At 50.3% G+C, this 21,703-nt stretch overlaps 1 protein-coding gene across 1 annotated transcript in view; it reads right to left on the reverse strand.

The window, feature by feature from the left end:
* The window catches only part of LOC311216348 (olfactory receptor 14J1-like), a gene marked incomplete at both ends in the record, with an annotated part of 60,813 nt that extends 40,072 nt beyond the window's left edge, over positions 1-20,741 (reverse strand). The window contains one exon of the mRNA XM_084297893.1: positions 20,504-20,741. Coding sequence (XP_084154019.1) covers positions 20,504-20,741 — 238 coding nt within the window. The remainder of the gene's footprint in view (positions 1-20,503) is intronic.
* Between the last annotated feature and the right edge of the window lie 962 nt (positions 20,742-21,703).

A 21,703-nucleotide genomic window follows, 5' to 3' on the forward strand; every position in this document is an offset into this window, starting at 1 on the left:
TCCCTTACCACCCACAAGCCTCTGGGAAGGTTGAGAGGTACAATGGACTGTTAAAGACTATGTTACGAGCATTAGGTGCTGGGACGTGGAAACAATGGGACACAAATCTACCAGAAGCCACTTGGCTAGTTAACAATAGGGGGTCTGACAGCCGTGCTGGTCCTGCCGAAACAAAACCCCTACACACTGTGAAAGGAGCTAAGGTTCCCGTAGTGCATATAGGAAGGTGGATGGGGAAGGCAGTGTGGGTTGCTCCTGCCTCGGGAAAAGGCAAACCCACTCGTGGGATTGTCTTCGCCCAAGGACCAGGGTATACCTGGTGGGTCATGCAAAAGAATGGGGATATCAAGTGTGTGCCTCAAGGAGATTTGACATTGAGAGAAAACTAATCTATAATCTAAGTTATATGTTGTAGGAAGATGCTGTAGGATCAACGACAGGTCAACTTTGCAAGGAGCCGGGCAGTGCAACAAGGACTTGAGCTAAGCTGGTGCTGGTGTCCAGACATCCAACTCCGCCTGCCTTGAGTGGCCACTTTGGCAGATGAAGACCTAATCATCAACAGTTCTTATGAACATTTTCCAAGAAAGACCTATGGAATGAAAAGATACATCTGCCTATTAATCCTGTCCTGTTAAATCCTTGTCCTGTTAAAGGACAAGGGATAATGATGAGAATGCTTGTATGCTAAAGTATGGGGATCTGAGTGTGACACAAATGTTATGGAATAAGGGGTGGAGGTTGTACTGGGTCTGGCTGGAATGTTAACTTTCCCGGCAGCAGCCCATTCAGTGCCGTACTCTGTACTTGTAGCTGGAACAGCAGTGTTATCACACCAGGGTTGTGTCTACTGCTGAGCAGCACTGGCACAGCATTGGGCCTTTCTCTAACCCTCCTAGGGGGTGGGCAAAAAAGTGAGGAGAGAAACATCACTAGGGCAGCTGACCTAAACCAATCAAAGGGATATTCCATACCATGTGGTGTCACACTCAGCAATAAAAGGTGGAAACAGGAAGAAGAGGGGAGGGGTGGGCTCTCGTGGAGAAGACGTCGGTCCTGCTCTCGAACACCGGCTGCGTGCGTTGAGGCCTTGCTTCAAGGACGTGGTCAATCATCGCTCATTTGTGGGAAGTAAAGAGTAATTTCTTTCCTCTGCACTTCCATATCGCTTTCATTTATTTTGTTTGTTTGTTTTCCTCCCTTTTTCCCCTTTCCCTTTTATTTCCCCTTAGTTAAATTGTTTAGTTCATGGTAGTCTTTATTTAATTATTATAATTATTTCCCTTTAATTAAATTATCCTTATCTCAACCCGTGAGTCTTGACGAACCTGATCTCCTTCTATGACAAAGTGACGCGCTGGGTGGATGAGGGAAAGGCTGTGGATGTGGTCTACCTTGACTTCAGCAAGGCTTTTGACACCGTTTCCCACAGCATTCTCCTCAAGAAACTAACTGCTCTTGGCTTGGACTGGCGCACGCTTCATTGGGTTAGAAACTGCCTGGATAGCCGGGCCCAAAGAGTCGTGGTGAATGGAGCCAAGTCCAGTTGGAGGCCAGTCACTAGTGGCGTCCCCCAGGGCTCGGTGCTGGGGCCGGTCCTCTTTAATATCTTCATCGATGATCTGGACGAGGGCATCGAGTGCACCCTCAGTAAGTTTGCAGATGACACCAAGCTAGGTGCGTGTGTCGATCTGCTTGAGGGCAGAAAAGCTCTGCAGGGGGATCTGGATAGGCTGCAACGATGGTCTGAGGTCAACCATGTGAAGTTTAACAAGGCCAAGTGCCGGGTCCTGCACCTGGGGTGCAATAACCCCAAGCAGAGCTACAGGCTGGGAGATGAGTGGTTGGAGAGCTGCCAGGCAGAGAAGGACCTGGGAGTGATGGTGGATAGTTGGCTGAATATGAGCCAGCAGTGTGCTCAGGTGGCCAAGAAGGCCAACGGCATCCTGGCTTGCATAAGAAACAGTGTGAGCAGCAGGGCTAGGGAGGTGATCGTCCCCCTCTACTCAGCTCTGGTGAGGCCGCACCTCGAGTACTGTGTTCAGTTTTGGGCCCCTCGCTACAAGAAGGACATCGAGGTGCTTGAGCGGGTGCAGAGAAGGGCGACGAAGCTGGTGAGGGGCCTGAAGAACAAGTCCTACGAGGAGCGGCTGAGGGAGCTGGGCTTGTTCAGCCTGGAGAAAAGGAGGTTCAGGGGTGACCTTATTGCTCTCTACAGATACCTCAAAGGAGGCTGTAGAGAGGTGGGGGTTGGTCTATTCTACCACGTGCCTGTTGACAGGACGAGGGGGAATGGGCTTAAGTTGCGCCAGGGGAGTTTTAGGCTGGATGTTAGGAAGAACTTCTTTACCGAAAGGGTTGTTAGACATTGGAACAGGCTGCCCAGGGAAGTGGTGGAGTCACCATCCCTGGAGGTCTTTAAAAGACGTTTAGATGTAGAGCTTAGGGATATGGTTTAGTGGGGACTGTTAGCGTTAGGTCAGAGGTTGGACTCGATGATCTTGAGGTCTCTTCCAACCTAGAAATTCTGTGATTTCTGTGATTTAGGTCAGCTGCCCTGGTGATGTCCCCTTCCCACCTCTTGCCTATCTGCACCCTACTGGCTCTGGGGGATTTGGAGGTAGACTTGATGTGCCAGTATTGCTCAGCAACAGACCAAACAGTGGGATGATATCAGGGCTGTTCTAGAAAAAAGTGCCAAGCACAACACTGTTTGGGCCACTGCGAGGAAAGTTAACTCTAACCCAGCCAGACTCAGTACTTTCCCTCAGGTACCAGATACGCCTCTCCGTGGTGGTCCACTTGCCTGGTTGACATAGAAGATCTTCCTGGAAGAGATACCTTTCCTTGATGCTTGACAAGTGTCACCTCCAGAGGGTGAAGCTATGTGCTACTTTTCCAATCCCTCTGTCAATCACCCCTTCTCTACAGGGGGATCCCAGCTGCTTGGCTTCCCTGCCCTCTAAGTCCAGGCTACTGGCCCCATTCTCCCAGCATTGGAGCAGCCAGGTGACAATGTGCTCCCTGGACGAAGTCTGAAATCTTTTCACACATCTCATAGCTCACCCTGGGATAGGGATCGTGTGGTTACTGATGCTCTTAGGATCCCTTCCTCTTTGCCCTCCTGTTCCCACAATGGCCTAACATCAGTATAGCCTGCCTCAACTCCTTCTTCCTCTTTTCTTGTCTGGGTAGAAGTTTCTTTCCTTTCAAAACAACCTGACTTTCAAACCCACTGTCTTTCACAGTAACGGACAGATTGAGCTCCAGCTGGCCTTTGGCCCTTCTACATTCGTCCCTGTACAGCCCCATAACATTTAGGACACAGCTCCAGAGAAACTGAGAGCATGCATGACAAGGAAGCCCAGAAAAGGTGGAACCTGGCAGCCTTCCATCGCCTACCCTTCTGTGAGTCTGTGCTGCAATTCCATTCAGCTGGTTACTCCTGTATTATCCAAACTTTCCTGCAGCTCCTGATGCTGCTGTCTTGTCAGAGAGCACACAATCACACGAAGGCTGAACTGTCTGCCTGCACACGTGAACATCTGACATGATGTCGATGTAGAGCTTGGTAGCACGGTTTAGTGATGGACTTGTCATTACCGACGTAAAGTTGCATGACCGGGGCTACAGGTCCTCACCCTTCTATGTTCCCTCTAAACTCTTTTACATTCCCGATGGCCTCATCGTTAAGAGTTTGAACGTATCATCAACCATGAGGCTTGCAAACCCCCATGGCCACACCCTCACATGACCCCTTCTTTATATCAACCATCTTCTTGACACAAATATTACTCCATATATCACACACCCCAATGGGACTAGCCCAGAGGCTATGTGCATCCTCAGCTTAGACTGCATCAGGAGAGGGAACTGCAAAGTTCCAAGAGGGCACCACCGGTGGAGCTTTGGCAGAGTTGACTTGGAGACAAAGGACATGAAACACTTGTCTACCTTGCTTGGCCTTCCACAGAATCCTTCTGTTGGGGGTTTGCTGAGGGTTGAAGAACAGCAGGTGCCAATGGCTACCATGCTGGTGCACCTGAGGCAGTGTCGCGCTAACCGAGACTCCCTGATTGCCATCCATGAACTGGGTCATCAACTGGAGAGCCAAGGTATAGATGTAGAGCTTGGGAGCGTGGTTTAGTGATGGACTTGTCAGCACTAAGGCAAAGTTGCCTGACCTGGGGTACACGTCCCAGAGGAGTGTCAGGCACAATGCAATTCTTTTTGCCTTCTGCATCTATAGCACAGGAAGTAGGACTCTGTCCTACTCTATTGACTGGGCAGGTCTTTTCACTCTACTCAATGTAGGTTTCTGTGTCTGGAAAGGGACAATTTCCCAAAAGTGGCCAATCTCATGGGTAGAGCTACAGCCAATGAAGATATATTTTCTTTAATTTTCTTCCTGAGTTTTCCACAAAAGACCCAATAGAGACTATGGATGTCCAGGTGTCTACTGAGATTCCAGCTGAATTTCTCAGGATCCAATGGTCATTTCAAATGTTATTTTATTTTATTTTATTTTATTTTATTTTATTTTATTTTATTTTATTTTATTTTATTTTATTTTATTTTATTTTATTTTATACTTTAATTCTTTACCAAGGAACCCATGAATTGTCTTAGAAAGGGTTTCATGTTCTGGGCTGGGCTGCACTTACAGGGACAAAGACCATTGCTGGCAGTGGAGGTGTCAGACCTCCAGACTCTGCTTTTCCTCCCAATGGAGTCCTCCAAAGAAATCACCCTGGATGAATAGCAATAGGAGATTGATGTTCAAAACTGAAATGCAACAAAATTCAGCCTTTGAAATAAGAAAATATTTTTATTATGTGCTTAGTGAAATCTTTTCCCTTAACAACGCCATAAAAGCTGTGCAATTAGCTACACAAGGCGTGAAGGCTTGAAGACAACTATGGAAGAGATGTTAGGAGCTTCTGCATTTTCATGAGTTCCATGGTGTATTTTGGTGCTCAGTCAATGAAGTTCAGGTACTGAGAGGAGAATGATGCAACTGCTAGAGAAAGTAAAGTCAGGAGGAAAAGTTAAAGTTACTTGGAGTATTAATGGGCCCCACTGAGGGCTGTTACTAACAAAGCCTCCCCAGAAACACATTAGGGCAGATAACTGCAGGCCATGACTGCAGACAGGAAAAAGTAGTATGCTGAGAAAAGTCTTTGTTTGTTTTGGTGATGCAGAAGACCCAAGGTCTGGCCCCAGCCTCTGGAAGGGGAGATTCTGCACCCCCACGTCTGGCTCAAGACTTTTCCTGGAGTCTGTGGGATATGGTGGGCAGTGTGATGCCATGAGAAGAAAAGTGGTGTGACATCTTCACGCTGCTGCACAGGGTTGCAAGGAATCAATGAGGCCCCATCGTAATATATATAACATATCTCCTCCTAACCTCTAGCCAAGGGGACAAAAACTTCAGGGCTGTTGGGGCCTTCCCCTTTTACCAGCACCCTCTGCCTTCTCCTCTACAGGCTTTCCTATGCTGTCCAACACTTTGCCCTATTTTCTTGAAGTCTGGAGACACCCATCTCTGTTTACCATCTTGCTCTCATGCCTTGCTTACACCGATGTCTCGTCAGCCCTCCCCAGCTGTTCCTTGAAACACAAAGCCAGGGTCTGATCAGAGGGTGACCTCTGGCACCACACCACTATTCTTTGAGTGACATGTCCTCCTCCTCATGACCAGTGCCAAGTTCCATGGTGCACTTTGTGGCAGTTTATTCTCTCCTGCTCTTTCCTACTGCCACAGATAGCTCCATCAGGGTGGAAAGCACTCCTCAAGTAGGCATCCCAACCCAGCAGGCTCCTTGTGGCCTCTCAGCCAACCAGACACAAGTCACCTCAGCAGCAGCTTCCAAGCCAGGGGCCTGCTGCTGGCCTTGCAGCTTCTTGGCTACACACAGCCAAACCTTGTGCCTGCTGATGCCCAGTCATGGACTCAAGCAGAAGGGACAGGACAACCCATCTGGGGGCCTTCTTTCTGCCTGGGTCCTCCTGGGTCTGGAGGCAGAGGGGATCCCCCAGTCAGCATGCCAAGCAGGTGCCTTCTGCTGGCCTAGCAGGGCCACTGCCAGATGTCAGCCCAAAAGTGCAGCTCCCAGGGAGAAGTCAAGGCTGACCTGCCACCTCCAGACACAAGTGACCTCACAGTCCCTTTGCGTGACATGTTCCTGCTGCTGCCCTATCAAGTGCAGAGACAGAAGTGACCTCACAGTCCCTACCACAGTCACATTCCTCCTGCTGGAGCAGGAGATCCTCAGAGCATAGCTGACTGCTTTCTAGTTATGAAGGGAATAAGGCGCAACTTTCTGTGTTAGAGAGTAAACGAATGTTTAATGGGAAGGTTTGGTGTTCTTCTGTGTTTAGGGTATCATAGAATCATAGAATATCCTGAGTTGGAAGGGACCCTTAAGGATCATCAAGTCCAACTCTTGACACCGCACAGGTCTACCCAAAAGTTCAGACCATGTGACTAAGTGCACAGTCCAATCTCTTCTTAAATTCAGACAGGCTCGGTGCAGTGACCACTTCCCTGGGGAGCCTGTTCCAGTGTGCAACCACCCTCTCTGTGAAGAACCCCCTCCTGACGTCCAGCCTAAATTTCCCCTGCCTCAGCTTAACCCCGTTCCCGCGGGTCCTGTCACTAGTGTTAATGGAGAAAAGGTCTCCTGCCTCTCGACACCCCCTTACGAGGAAGTTGTAGACTGTGATGAGGTCTCCCCTCAGCCTCCTCTTCTCCAGGCTGAACAGGCCCAGTGACCTCAGCCGTTCCTCGTACGTCTTCCCCTCCAGGCCTTTCACCATCTTCGTAGCCCTCCTCTGGACACTCTCCAACAGTTTCATGTCCTTTTTATACTGTGGTGCCCAGAACTGCACACAGTACTCGAGGTGAGGCCGCACCAGCGCAGAGTAGAGCGGGACAATCACCTCCCTTGACCTACTAGCGATGCCATGCTTGATGCACCCCAGGACACGGTTGGCCCTCCTGGCTGCCAGGGCACACTGCTGGCTCATATTCAACTTGCTGTCTACCACGACCCCCAGATCCCTCTCTTCTAGGCTGCTCTCCAGCGTCTCATCGCCCAGTCTGTACATGCAGCCAGGGTTTCCCCGTCCCAGGTGCAGGACCCGGCACTTGCTCTTATTGAACTTCATGCGGTTGGTGATCGCCCAGCTCTCCAACCTGTCCAGATCCCTCTGTAAGGCCTTTACGCCCTCATTTGAGTCCACAACTCCTCCAAGTTTGGTGTCATCAGCAAACTTGCTCAAAATACCCTCTATTCCTACATCCAGATCGTTTATAAAAATATTGAAAAGTACCGGCCCTAAAATGGAGCCTTGAGGGACCCCACTGGTGACCGCCCGCCAGCCTGACGCAGCCCCATTTACCATAACCCTTTGGGCCCTGCCCGTTAGCCAATTGCTCACCCATCGTATGATGTTTTTATTTAGCTGTATGGTGGACATTTTGTCCAGTAGGATCCTATGGGAAACCGTGTCAAAAGCCTTGCTGAAGTCCAAAAAAATCACATCAGCTGGTTTCCCTTGGTCCACCATACGGGTGATCTTATCATAAAAGGAAATCAGGTTAGTTAGGCAGGACCTACCCTTCACAAACCCATGCTGGCTGGGACCAATGACTGCTCTGTCCCCCAGGTGCGCCTCAATAAGTCCGAGAACCAACTTCTCCATGATTTTACCAGGCACTGACGTGAGACTGACAGGCCTGTAATTGCTAGGGTCTTCTTTCTGACCCTTCTTGAAAATTGGCACAACATTTGCCAGCTTCCAGTCTACCGGGACCTCTCCAAATTCCCAGGATCGTTGAAAAATAATTGAAAGAGGTTCCGCGATGACATCCGCCAGCTCTTTCAGCACCCGGGGATGAATCCCATCCGGACCCATGGACTTGTAGGGATCCAGGTGGAGTAGCAAATCCCGCACACGTTCAGGGTCAGTTGGGAGTTTGTCATCCCCACCGTCCCGGTCCTCCAGCTCAGGGCACCCTCGGTCCCGAAGCCCATCATCGGCATTGAAGACAGAGGCAAAGAAGGCGTTAAGCGTCTCTGCTTTGCCTACGTCATCGTCTGTGAGGAGACCTTCCCTATCAAGGAGCGGCCCTATGTATTCTTTAGTTCTCCTTTTTCCATTTACATATCTAAAAAAACCCTTTTTATTTTCTCTCACAGACACAGCCAGCTTCAACTCTAGCTGTGCTTTGGCCACTCGAACTTTCTCCCTACAAACACGAACAGCATCCCTGTATTCTTTCCATGACGCCTGGCCCTCCTTCCAGTAGCAAAACACTCTCTGTTTCCGCCTAATCTCCATTAGAACATTCCTGGTCAGCCACGCCGGCCTCCTTCCCCGCCTGCCTGACTTGCGATATTTTGGAATTGCCTGATCTTGTGCTTCTAGGAGGCATCGCTTAAAGAGTGACCAGCACTGGTGGACATCGAGGCCTTCAAGAGCAGTTTCCCAGGGGACCTTGCTGACTAGTTCCCTGAGCAGCCTGAAGTCCGCTTTCCCCATATCTAGGGATGAGGTTTTGGTGGCACTTTTCCTTCTGTCACCATAAATATTGAACTCAACCACTTCATGGTCGCTATGGCCGAGGCGGCCACCAATCACCACATCTCCCACCAGACCCTCTCTGTTTTCTAGCAACAGGTCTAGGAGGACACCTTTCCTAGTTGGCTCCGTTAGCACCTGCACCAAAAAGTTATCATCTAGGTGCTTCATGAACCTCCTGGACTTGCTTGTGTCAGCTGTGTGGCACTCCCAGTTAACGTCCGGCAAGTTGAAGTCCCCCATAAGGACAAGGGGAGTTAATCTCGAGGCCTTTCTTAGTTCTGTAAAGAATAATTTATCGGCGCTATCGTCCTGGCCAGGCGGTCTGTAATAGACTCCCACAACGACATCCCCTTTATTCGTTCGTCCCTTGATCCTTACCCAGAGGCTCTCAACTTTGCCATCGCCGACCTGAAGTTCCACACAGTCCAGCCCCTGCTTCACATACATCGCCACCCCACCACCTCGCCTTCCCTGCCTGTCCCTCCTGAAGAGCCTGTAACCATCTATCGCAACACCCCAGTCACAGGACTCATCCCACCAGGTTTCGCTTATGCCGATGATGTCATAGTTGCGGGACTGGGCCAGGACTTCTAGCTCATCTATTTTATTCCTCATACTGCGTGCGTTCGTGTAAAAGCATTTCAAGTGCGTCTCCTTACACTCAGCACCTTGTGGATCTGACCAAAGGACCTCACTGGCACACAGCCCCTCTGATTCTAGCGTACCATCCCTTAGGTCTTCACCGGCGCGCCTGGTTTTAGCCCCTTCCCCCTTCGACTCTAGTTTAAAGCCCTATCTATCAGCCCTGCCAACTCCTGACCAAAGATCCTTACCCCTCTCCGAGAGAGGCGCATCCCATCTGGTGCCATCAGGCCCGGTGTAGCGTAGACCTTCCCATGATCAAAGAAACCGAAATTCTGCCGGTCACACCAGTCACGAAGCCACGAGTTTATGTGAACAGTACGTCTTTCAGCTTCGATCCCCCCTATCGGAAGGACAGAGGCAAACACCACCTGCGCCCCTGATCCTCTAAGTAGTCGCTCCAAATCCCTAAAGTCTCTTTTGATCGCCTTTGGACTTCTTGTTGCAACTTCATTGCTACCAGCCTGAAAGACCAGTAGCGGGTAGTAGTCAGTGGGCCGTACCAGGCGCTTGACTTTCTTGGCAAAGTCTCTCACCCGAGCCCCAGGGAGGCAACAGACTTCTCTGCGGGTTGGGTCCGGTCGGCATATCGGTCCCTCTGTCCCTTTCAGGAGGGAGCCCCCCATAACAATAGCCCTTCTTTCTTTTTTGAAGGATGATGTGGCAATGCGACGTGTAGGTCGCATTGTCTTAGGCGCCCCCTCCAACTGGGACGGGTGTTTGTCTACTTTGTCATTTAGATTGTCTTGCTCTAGTCCTTCATATCGATTATTTAAGGGTAGATGAGAAGGTGAGGTGGGCAGAGAGAGGGCTCGCCTACCACCCCGAATAGGCACCTGCCTCCATTCCCCCCCTTGATCTAGGTCTCCTCCCGCTGCCTGGCAGGAGGAGGGAACCTCCGTCTTCTGCGTAACAGGAGACGTCTGTGCTGTGGCAGTCTCGTGAGCCTGCCTCAGAGAGGGTAGAGCGCACCTCCACCAGTCAATTTCCCTCTCTGATTCCCTGATGCTCCTGAGCCTGTTCACCTCCTCCCGGAGCTCCGCTACCTGGCTGAGCAGTTCTTCAACCTGGGCACACCTCCCACAGGCATACCCACCACTGCTGTCGGAGACCGACAGAAGGCTGGGGCACACTCTGCAGCCCAGGACCTGGACGGCTGCGTGTTTCCCCGAGCCCTCCGTCTGAGTAGCCACGCTGGTGACCGTGGCTGGAGATGCCGCACGAGATGCGGAGGCCACGGTTTTCTGCCTGGTCGATACCATGGTCAGGTTCTACGCAAGCAGGTTGCAAGCACCGAAGGGAGAGGCAGCTGCAAAAGAGCGACGATGGGCCCCCCGCTCGCCCTGCCCGCGCGAACTGCCGCGCAAACTGCCACGCCCTTCGACGTGCCACGCCCTGTTTGCCCGTCCTGTTCGCCGCGCTCCTGGTCGCTCGCGCTCCCTAGGGGCAACTTTTAAACAGCCTGGGAGGGGGCGCTGCTGGCTCCACCCTCGCCTCGTCAGCCTCCCTCGCGAGCACAGCCGGGTCCCGGCGGCTCCCCCGAGTGGCCTCGATGCCGGACAAAAAGCCCTGCCCGCCTCGGTCCCCTGCTCCGCTGCAGAACACGTCTGCCCCGGAGCCGATCGCCTCAGCAAATGGCTCTAAAACGGTGGCAACGCCTGATTTAAATAGCCCGCCACTGACGTTGCTGGCTCCGCCCTCGCCTCGTCAGCCTCCCTCGCGAGCACAGCCGGGTCCCGGCGGCTCCCCCGAGTGGCCTCGATGCCGGACAAAAAGCCCTGCCCGCCTCGGTCCCCTGCTCCGCTGCAGAACACGTCTGCCCCGGAGCCGATCGCCTCAGCAAATGGGTATGTTTAGGGTATGGGCAGGCTCTGTAGTTTAGGTCATTTTTAGGTCTGCCTAGAAGCCTAGGGTTAAATAGAGCATTTTAATACTAATATTAGGGGAAGGGATTAGGGTGAGTAAGAGAGTAAAATAATGGAAAGGGGCTATGGGTTGAGTTTTGCTTCAAGGGATACTTTGTGTTCAAGCTTTAGAGAAATAGATTCCTGTCAGAGTGTTGGAACAGCATTTGGATTTAAGGATTAAAACTACTGGTTTAAGTAGTGTAAGGGCCATACATGACTGTACAAGTCAGCGTTGCTGCATAATCTACATTACATGATTCCTCTTACCTCTATGAAATCATTAATTTCTGCTGACAATGCTCCTCTTGCCACCTGAAAATCTCACATCTCTCGTGTCCAGGTTGCTCCTGACCTCCCCATATCTTATTGGGATCAGCTTTCCGATGACATCCATGACATAGGCAGTATATGTCTCACCTCTGTGGGCTACTCTGTTCTTCAGAGAGAAGTGGCATTGTAGTCAGGAGGGAAAAGGGCCTAAAGGAGCATCCTGCCCAGTATGCCCATCAGCTCTGCCTCTCTACAAAATTGCGCTTTCTACCTACTAGTTTTGTTTCCGGAATAGATTCCGTGGATCTCAAGTTCTTTTTCCAGGCCCTCACAAATACTTCATTTTTGGATGTGTAGAGAAGGGATAAGGAAAGCAATGCATGGATAGAACTGAGCTTAGCAAGGGATGCAAGGAATAACAGGAAGAGATTCTAGAGATACATCGCTTGGAAAATAAAGGCCAAGGAGAGTGTACCCCCTGTGATGGATGAGAAGGGTGGACTGGTAATGACAGACATGGAGAAGGCTGAGGGACTCAACAACATCTTTGCCTCAGTCTTCCCTGCCAGTCAGGCTTCACAAGTCTTTCATTTCCCTGAACCCATGGATGGAGGCTGGGAGGCAAAGTCCCACCTGCTCTTAGTGAAAAGCAGGTTTGAGACCACCTGATGGAACTCAACAAGTATAAGTCCATGGGGCATGATGACTTGCATCCCAGGGTCCTGAGGGGACTGGCTGATGTAGTTGTCAAGCCTCTGTCCATCATATTTGAACAGTCCTGGCAGTTGGGTGAAGTCCCTGCTGACTGGAAAAAGGAAAACATCACTCCCATTTTTAAAAAGGGTAGAAAGGAGGACCCGGGGAACTACCAAATGGTGAGCCTCACCCCTGTGCCTGACAAGATCATGGAAAAAATCCTCCTGGAGTCAGTGTCAAGGCATATGCAAGACAAAGAGGTGATCCGAGACAGCCAGCATGGCTTCTCCAGGGGGTAAATCTGGTAGCTTTCTACAATGGAGTGACCACATCGGACAACAATGGAAGACAGACCACCTACTTGGATTTCTGTAAGACCTTTGACACTATCCCACATGACATCCTGATCTCCAAATTGGAGAGATGCGCATTTGATGGCTGCACCATTCCGTGGATAAGGAGTTGGCCTGAAGGTCACACCGAGAGAGAGGTGGTCAATGGATCTATGTCCAAGTGGAGGCTGGTGATGAGTGGTGTACCTCAGGGGTCTGTCCTGGGACAGGTGTTGTTTAATATTTTTATTAATGACATAGACAGTGGGGTCAAGTGCACCCTCAGCAAGTGTGCAGATGACACCAAGCTGAGTGGTGTAGTTGATGCAACTGAGGAAGGGATGCCACCCAAGTGGTTCTGGGAAAACTTGAAATTTGGCCCCATGTGAACCTAAGCAGGTTCAATAAGGCCAAGTGCAAAGTGCTGCACCTGAGCCGGGGAAATCCCATACAGGAGGATAGGCTGGGTTAAGAATTGATTGACAGTAGCCCTGAAGAGAAGGTCTTGGGGGTTCTGCTGAATGAAAAGCTCAACCTGAGCCAGAAGTGTGCCCTTGTAGCCCAGAAGGCCAACTGTATCCTGGGCTGCATCAACAGAGGAGTGGCCAGCAGGTGGAGGTAGGTGATTCACCCCTTCTACTCTGCCCTTGTGAGGCTCATCTTGGAGTCCTGCATCCAGGACTGGGGCCGCCAGCACAAGAAGGGTGTGGGTCTGTTAGAATGGGTCTAGACGAGGGCCACGAAGATGATCAAGGGGCTGGAACACCTCTCCTATGAAGAAAGGCTGAGAGAGCTGGGGCTCTTCTGGAGAAGAAAAGGTTCCAGGGTGACCTCATTGCAGCCTTTCAGTACTTAAAGGGCTTTTATAAAAAAAAAGGAGAGTGACTCTTTGATCAAGGACATCACAGTCCCTGCCCTGCCCCAAGAGGACAAACAGCTGAAGTTAGGGATAGGAGTGGGTTTGAAGATGAGATGTGTTGTGTGTGTGGTGGAGGGTTAGGTGGTCAATTTAACATTTAGGGATTAGAAGTCAACTTCTAGGGCTAATGCAATGGAAGGGCTTTGAGGGAGGGATTGGTGTTCTGCTCAAGATGCCTGCTCAAGGTGTAGGATAAGGGCAAGCCTTGTGGGTTAGAGTTTTGTTTAGTTCTTGGGTGAGGGCTAGGGCTAACGCTGGCATTCTAGTTCATGATTAGGCTTAATCATCATTCTGCTTGACCTTTAAGTACAAGATGTGTTTGACATCTGCCTTTTCTCGAGGAACCTCTTTGGTCAACCTGTCCTTTCCAAGGCCTCTCAGATAGATCTTATGACAACGTCTGGAGCAGTTCCACCAGCATGTCTCTCACCCTTCCCACTCAACTGCTAAGCAAGCTGAGGATTGAGCAGGGGGATGATGAAGGTTTGGGAAAGGGCATGGTTAAAACCTCTGAGCACAGCCTTTATGGGCTTCACACAGACAGTGAGGGTGGTGTCACAGAAAACAGTGACACTCATGAGGACTAAAGAGCAGGTGGACAAGACCTTGGGCCTGCCAACACAAGACGCACACACATGAAAACTGTATGGGAGGGAAGAGGAAGATTGGATCCAAAATGTAGATTATGAAATCAAAGAGCATGAGTATCACCGTGACACTGCAGAAGAGCTCCAGCAATGGAACAAAACCACAGAAGGTGTCTATGACACTGGGGCCACAGAACTGTATCTGGGAGGAGGAGAAAGAATTCCTGTACATGAGAGAAATTGCCCTGGTTCAGGTACAGCTGCCTTCTGGAGTCAGACCTTCCACTTCTTGAGCCTTGCAGAGAACAGGGGTGGCATACAGCCCAGGGCTGACCGTAGGACATGGCCCCCAGCAGGAAGCACTGCGGTCATGCAGAAGGTGCAGGTGTCCTGGTTTCAGTTAGAACAGAATTAATTTTCTTCCTGGTAGCTGGTGGAATGCTGTGTTTTGGCTTAGGATGAGAAGAGTGCTGATAACACCCCGATGTTTTAATTGTTGCAGAGCAGTGCTTATACCAAGCCAAGGACACCTCAGCCTTTTGCTGTGTCCTGCCAACAGGCAGGCTGGGGGTGCAGTAAGAGCTGGGAGGGGACAGACCCAGGACAGGTGACCCGAACTAGCCAAAGGGGTATTCCATACCATCTGACGTCATGCTAAACAATAGATAGGGGTGGCTAGCCGGGGGGAGGGGGCCGGACTGCTCAGTTAGGCTGGGCATCGGTCAGCGGGTAGTGAGCAATTGCATTGTGCATCACTTGTTTGTACACATTATTATTATTTTCCTATTATCACCATTGTATTATTATTATTATTATTATTATTATTATTTTGTTACTATTATTTTCCTGTCTTATTAAACTGTCTTTATCTCAACTCACGAGCTTCACTTTCCATTTCTCTCCCCCGTCCCAGAGAGGGAGGGGGAGGGTGAGCGAACGGCTGCGTGGTGTTTAGCTGCCGGCCGGGTTAAACCATGACAGCAGGTGAGAGTGCTGCCACCTCTGTGAGCAAAGGGGGTGCTGTCCCCAGCCAGGAAGCTTGCCAGCATCTGATGCAGGGTGCTGGAACTGTGCAAGGAGGACAACTCTCCCCCAGAAAGAAGGCCACGGGCATCTGCAGGTGTTTGGTGTCAGGCACCAGCACAGTGATGAGGGTGTTCCACATCCCAGTCACCGTGCTGGTCAAGCAAGAGAGGAAGAAGATATTTGTGTATGGGTAGAGGATCTCCCAGGTAGAAAACTGATGAGCTGGTTCATCCACTGGAGAGCCGAGGTGTAGATGTAGAGCTTGGGAGCGTGCTTTAGTGATGGACTTGTCAGCACTAAGGCAAAGTTGCCTGACCTGGGTGACACGTCCCAGAGTAGTGTCAGGCACAATGCAATTCTTTTTGCCTTCTGCATCTATAGCACTGGAAGTAGGACTTTGCCCTACTCCATTGACTGGGCAGGTCTTTTCACATTACTCAATTTAGGTTTTCATGTCTGAAAGGGGCAATTTCCCAAAAGCAGCCAAGCTCATGGGTATAGCTACAGCAACTTAAAGATATATTTTCTTTCGTTTTCATCCTGAGTTTTCCACAGAAGACCAAAGAGATACCATGGATATCTAGGTGTCTACTGCAATTCAAACAGAATTTCTCAGGTTCCAAAAGTCACTTAAATTTTATTTTACTTTATTTCATTTTAGGATTCATTTTTTTTTATTATTTTATGTTTCATTTCATTTTATTTTATTTTATTTTATTTTATTTTATTTTATTTTTGGTTTTATTTTATTTTATTTGTTCTCAAGGAACCCGAGTTGTCTTAGAAAGGGTTTCATGTGTGGGCTGGGCTACATTTACAGTGACAAAGACCACTGCTGGCAGGGAGGGTGTCTGACCTCCAGACTCTGCTTTTCCTCCCGAAGAAGGTCTCCAAAGAAGTTACCCTGGATGAACAGCAATAGGAGAATGATTCTCAAAACTGAAATGCAGCAAAATTCAGCCTTTAAAAACTGAAAATATTTTCTATGAGCTGCTTTTTGAAATTTTCTTCCTTAAGTACGCCATGCAAACTCTGTAATTGGCTATACAAGGCATGAAGGCTTGAAGAAACTATTGAAGAGATGTTAGGAGTTTCTGCATTTTAATGAGGTCCATGGTGTATTTTGGTGCTGAGTCTATGAAGCTCAGGTACTGAGAGGAGAGTGATGTAACCGCTTGAGCAAGTAAAGTCAGGAGGAAAAGCTGAAGTGACTTGGAGTATTAATGGGCCCCACTGAGGGCTGTTACTAACAAAGCCTCCCCAGGGCCTTGTTAGGGCACATAATTGGAGGCCATGGTTACAGACAGGCAAAGCACTGTGCTGAGAAATGTCTTTGTTGGTTTTAGTGAAGCAGAAGAGCCAAGGCCTGACCCCTGGAACTGCGAGAGGAGATTCTGCACCCCCACATCTGGCTCAAGGCTCTTGCTGGGGTCTGTGGGATGTGGTGGTCAGTGTGATGCCATGAGAACAACACTGGTGTGACACCTCCGTGGTGCTGTACAGGGTTGCAAGGAATCGGTGAGGCCTCATCAGAATGAATATAACATATCTCCTAAGCTCTAGCCAAGAGGAAAGAAATTTCAGGGCTGTTGGGCCTGCCATTTCTACCAGCACCCTCTGCCTTCTCCCCTGCAGGCTTTCCTTTGCTGTCCCGTAGTCTGAACTATTTCCTTGCAGTCTGCAGACACCCATCTCTGTTCATCACCTTGCTTTCATCCCTTGCTTTCACCCATGTCTCATCAGCCCTCACCAGATTTTCCTTGAAAGACAAAGCGACGGTCTAATCAGAGGGTGACCTCTGGCAGCACAGCACGACCCTTTGAGGGACATTTCTTCCTCCTTGTGGCCAATGCTTAACATCCAAGGTACAGTTTGTGGATTTTTTTTTTTTTCTGCTCTTTCCTACTACCAAAGGAAGCTCCATCAGGGTGGAAATCCCTCCTGAAGTAGGCATCCCAACCCAGCAGGCTCCTTGTGGCCTCTCAGCCAACCAGACACAAGTCACCTCAGCAGCAGCTTCCAAGCCAGGGGCCTGCTGCTGGCCTTGCAGCTTCTTGGCTACACACAGCCAAGCCTTGTGCCTGCTGATGCCCACTCATGGACTCAAGCAGAAGGGACAGGACAACCCATATTGGGGCCTCCTTTCTGCCTGGGTCCTCCTGGGTGTGTAGGCAGAGGGGATCCCCCAGTCAGCATGCCAAGCAGGTGCCTTCTGCTGGCCTAGCAGGGCCACTGCCAGATTTCAGTCCTCACTTGGTTTTGAATGCCATGAGACCTCATGGCAACCTCACGGTTCCTGCCCTGCCTCAAGGGGCCAAGCACCTAAAGTTAGAGGGCTTGAAGGTGGGGAGGTTAATGCACAGGAAGAGGGGCTTTGGGTGTTAGATGTTCATGTATGGTGTTAGGGGCTAGGGCTCATCTTTCTGAGTTAGAGATTAAGGCAAATTTAGTGGAAGTGTTTGGTCTTCTGTTTAAGGTGTGCTGTCTGTGCTTAGGGTATGGGGAAGCTTTGTGGTTTAGGGTTTTGTTTAGGTCTGTAAAGAAGGTGTCTAGGGTTAAACAGAGCATTTCAATGCTAGGATTAAGGGCAGGGATCAAGGTAAACAAAAGAGTAAGGGTAAGGGAAAGAGGCTATGGGCTGAGTTTTGGCTTCAAGGGACACTATGAGTTCTGGCATTAGAGTAGTGGATTCCTGTCAGGGTGTGGTGTAGCATTAAGGGTTAGGGATTAAGTTTACAGGTTGAGACCTTGGAAGGGCCTCACATGAATTTTTGAAGTCAGTGTTAGAATAGCATGAACATTATCTGAACATTTTTTCATCTTCCAAATCATGGATTTCTGCTGCCCTAGCTCCTCTTCCCTCCCCTAAATCCCACATCACTCTTAGCCAGGGTTCAGCTGACCTCCCCATAGCAGTAATCTTGTTGGGATTAGCTTTCTGATGGCTCTCATGATCTCAGAGTATCTGTCTCACCTCTGTTGGCTACTCCATTCCTAAGACAGAAGTGGCGCTTAAGGCAAAATGGAAGAGGACACAAACATGTCTAGGAACACCCTGCACCATGTGCCCAGCAGCTCTGCACAACCACAGAAGTGAGCTTCCTGATGTTAAGTTTTGGTTCCAGAATGGATTCAGGCTAATTTTTTCCAGGCCCTCAGGCATGCTTCATTTTCCTCCAGGGATCTTGGAGGCACTGGCTGCCTCTGTGTAGAAAACTGAAAGCAGCCGTGGAGGATGACTTTAGGCAAAAGCTGAAATCTTTTGATTTTGACATGACAACCAGAGGTGCTGCTCTGCAGAGCGAGGGAGCTGTGCCCAGGGCACGGGGGCACTCTGCAGGGCCATGCTGGGCAGGCTGGGAGACAGACCCAGCTCATGAGGTCACTGCCACTGCCCCAGGGCTGCAAGGAATCACTCGCTAGGCTCCTTTGCTGGGGCTGCTGTGTGCCCTGGGGCTGCAGAGCTCTCCTCTGCCTGCTCACACCAGACTGAGCACTTGAGCTCTGCTCAGTCCACCTCAGACATAACATGGTGCTTGGCAGTAAATACTGGGGTCATCTTTCCAAGACAAGGTAGCAGTTTCTCAGAGACTGGCAGCACAGCAATCTGCTTGTGGGAACCGATGAGTTACTAAATATTCCTCATGTTTGGGGTTGCAATTCCTTTTTCTTTATTTTTTTCTTTTCCTTTCGCTTCGTTATGTGTCTATCTCTCTGTGAGTTTTTATGTCCTTTCACTTCTCTCTCTAGATGTGTTTCCTCCTCTCCCTCTAGAGGGGGAGGAAGCAGGCAGCTCACGCATGTGTAGTTTCTGGTTGAGGTGAGAAACGAGGAGGCTGGCTATGGTGCAGCTGCAGGAGCCCTGGTCTCTTGCCTGGGAGATCCCCAGCACACAGTGCCTGTGCCCTGCAGGGCCAGCCCCGCTCCCCAGGCCAGCACAAGAGGCCTGGCCCAGGCACAGAGCAGCTCCACATTCCTCTCCAGGATGCCATTTGCCATCAGACCCAGTAACTGCAGGACATGCCAAGGCCATGCCACTTATTACTGTTTGCTGGGCCATGTGCTATCAAGAAGTCAGATCCCAGTCCAGTCCTTTGTCCTTCAGTAATCACTATGGGACTGATCCATCCTGAAGCCCCGAAAAACAAGAAGCCTGTCGAGGGAGGAGCTCCTTGGGTGTATTTCTGACACCAGCTTTAGAAGAGGCATACAGAGATGTGGCAGAAATGCCACTGTAGGGACATCAAGACAGTCACCAAGGTGCATGAGATCTGACGGCTAACCCACGTACAAGAGCACAAGAGAACAAAGTGGAAGCCAAAAGAGAGTAGGAAGGAAAAGGCCACGTCCTGCTGCTGGCCATGGCCATGGCTCCAGGGAAGCAGCAGCCCCGACCCGAAGGCAGCAGAGAGGCAGAGCCCAGCAGGCAGTGAGAGGCAGCCCCGAGGGCCACCGGGGCTGCTCCTCCATGTAGCAGCTGGGCTCTTGGCCCTGAGCTCCTCCTGTGTGCTGGGGCTGCTCCCCCAGCTCCAGAGTACATGGGAAGAGATGGCAGCTGAGATCAGTGAATTTATGCTGTCTGCTTTATTGTCTATACCTACAGAGCATGCCTAGTTCAATAGGTTGATTAGAAGATGTACTCAAAGTAAAAAATTACTAAATAAATTCAGCCAATATCAGAAGTCATGAAAATAATAAAAAGAAAAGAAAAATGATATGAAAATCTGTCATGTTCGTTTCTCAAATACAATAGTAGTCCTGACAGGATTATTATTAATGTTTAAAATATGATAATAATACTAAGGATAAAAATAATATGATAAAAATCACAATAATATTAACAATATTGATGTTTAATAAGCACATACAAAAACAGTTTCCTCACTGCATCCTTGAGCTCCTGGTTCCTCATGCTGTAAATGAGAGGGTTCACTGCTGGAGGCAACACTGAGTACAGAAGTGACACCAGTAGATCCAGGGATGGGGAAGAGATTGAGTTGGGCTTCAGGTAGGCAAAAATGCCAGTGCTGACCATCAGGGAGACCACGGCAAGGTGAGGGAGGCACGTGGAAAAGGCTTTGTGCCGGCCCTGCTCAGAGGGCATCCTCAGCACTGCCCTGAAGATCTGCACATAGGACACCACAATGAAAACAAAACAACCGAAGGCTAAAGAAATACTAAACACAAGTGCCACAACTTCCCTGAGGTAGGCATCAGAGCAGGAGAGCTTGAGGATCTGGGAGATTTCACAGAAGAACTGGTCCACAGCATTGCCTTGGCAGAGGGGCACTGAAAATGTGTTGGCTGTGTGCAGGACAGCATTGAGAAAGCCACTGCCCCAGGCAGCTGCTGCCATCTGGGCACAAGCTCTGCTGCCCACGAGGCTCCCGTAGTGCAGGGGCTTGCAGATGGCAACGTAGTGGTCATAGGCCATGATGCTGAGAAGGGAATACTCCGATGACATCAACAAGACAAAGAGGAAAACCTGTGCAGCACATCCTTGATAGGAGATGGCCCTGGTGTCCCAGAGGGGACATGGCTTGGGCAGAGTGGTGGAGATGCAGCCCAGGTCCAGGAGGGCGAGGTTGAGGAGGAAGAAGTACATGGGGGTGTGGAGGCGGTGGTTGCAGGCTACGGCACTGAGGATGAGGCCGTTGCCCAGGAGGGCAGCCAGGTAGATGCCCAGGAAGAGCGCGAAGTGCAGGAGCTGCAGCTCGCGCGTGTCTGCGAATGCCAGCAGCAGGAACTGGCTCACAGAGCTGATGTTGGGCATTTCCTTGTTCTGGCCATGGGGTCCTGCCCAAGGAACAGAAAGACGGTGATTATTAACATTAGAATTATCTAAGGAAAAGGATTTCCATTTCTCATTTAAGTTTCACAAAATGCTTGCTCACTTCCATGAAGGTATTTTGCAGATCCCTTTCTTGCATGTGGATTGATGCTGCCTTAGGCTGTGCTTTGGAGCAGAGGACTCTGCTATAGGCAATGCAGGAGTCAGTCCTGTCCTACACCAAGAGGTAAATAACATAGGAAGACTTGTGTCTTTTCTTCTAGCTTAGCCACTACTCCTGTGGAGAATCTCTAAGGCAGAAATCCTGTAAGTTTCTTTCTTATTGCACGTGAAATACTGTGGATCCTGTGGATTCTATCCATGGATTCAGTTGATCTGTGCTGCATGAAAACTGCAATCAGAAGTTCACCTGAGAATAACCTGGACACTGCTGAGAGCAGAGACATCCAAGCTCAAAGTGCCCATCTCCACACCCCTCACCCTGTCCCCATACTCCCCTTCCCCCAAGCACACCGAGGGCTCTCCCCATGGGCATGTGAAACCCCATCCCCAGCCAGCCTGGGAACAAGATCAGCAGCAGCACGGCCAGCTGGAGGAGCCAGAGGAATGCCAGCGTGCTGCTGCCAGGGGAGGCAAGGCCAGGGAGGGACAGACGGACACTCAGCAGACCCTCCTGTGCTGCAGCTCTGCCTGCAGACGAGGCAGCTCCTGCTGGGGACACCAGGGCAGAGGCTGTGCTGCTGGGAGAGGAGAGCAGGGGGTGTCCCAGGGAAGGCGCCTGCCCTGCAGGGGATGGCAGGGAGGTGCCTGAGCCCTCCCTAACACAACATTTCTGGCAGCAGCTCCCTCTTACTGCCTGCCCATGTCCCTGCTATCTGCCCATATCCTTGCCAGGAGCCAGATTAGCGTCAGCTCAGTAAAAACCTGAGGAGTCCACAAACATG

Source organism: Netta rufina, assembly GCF_964035555.1.
Source record: "Netta rufina genome assembly, chromosome: 18".
NCBI lineage: Eukaryota > Metazoa > Chordata > Aves > Anseriformes > Anatidae > Netta > Netta rufina.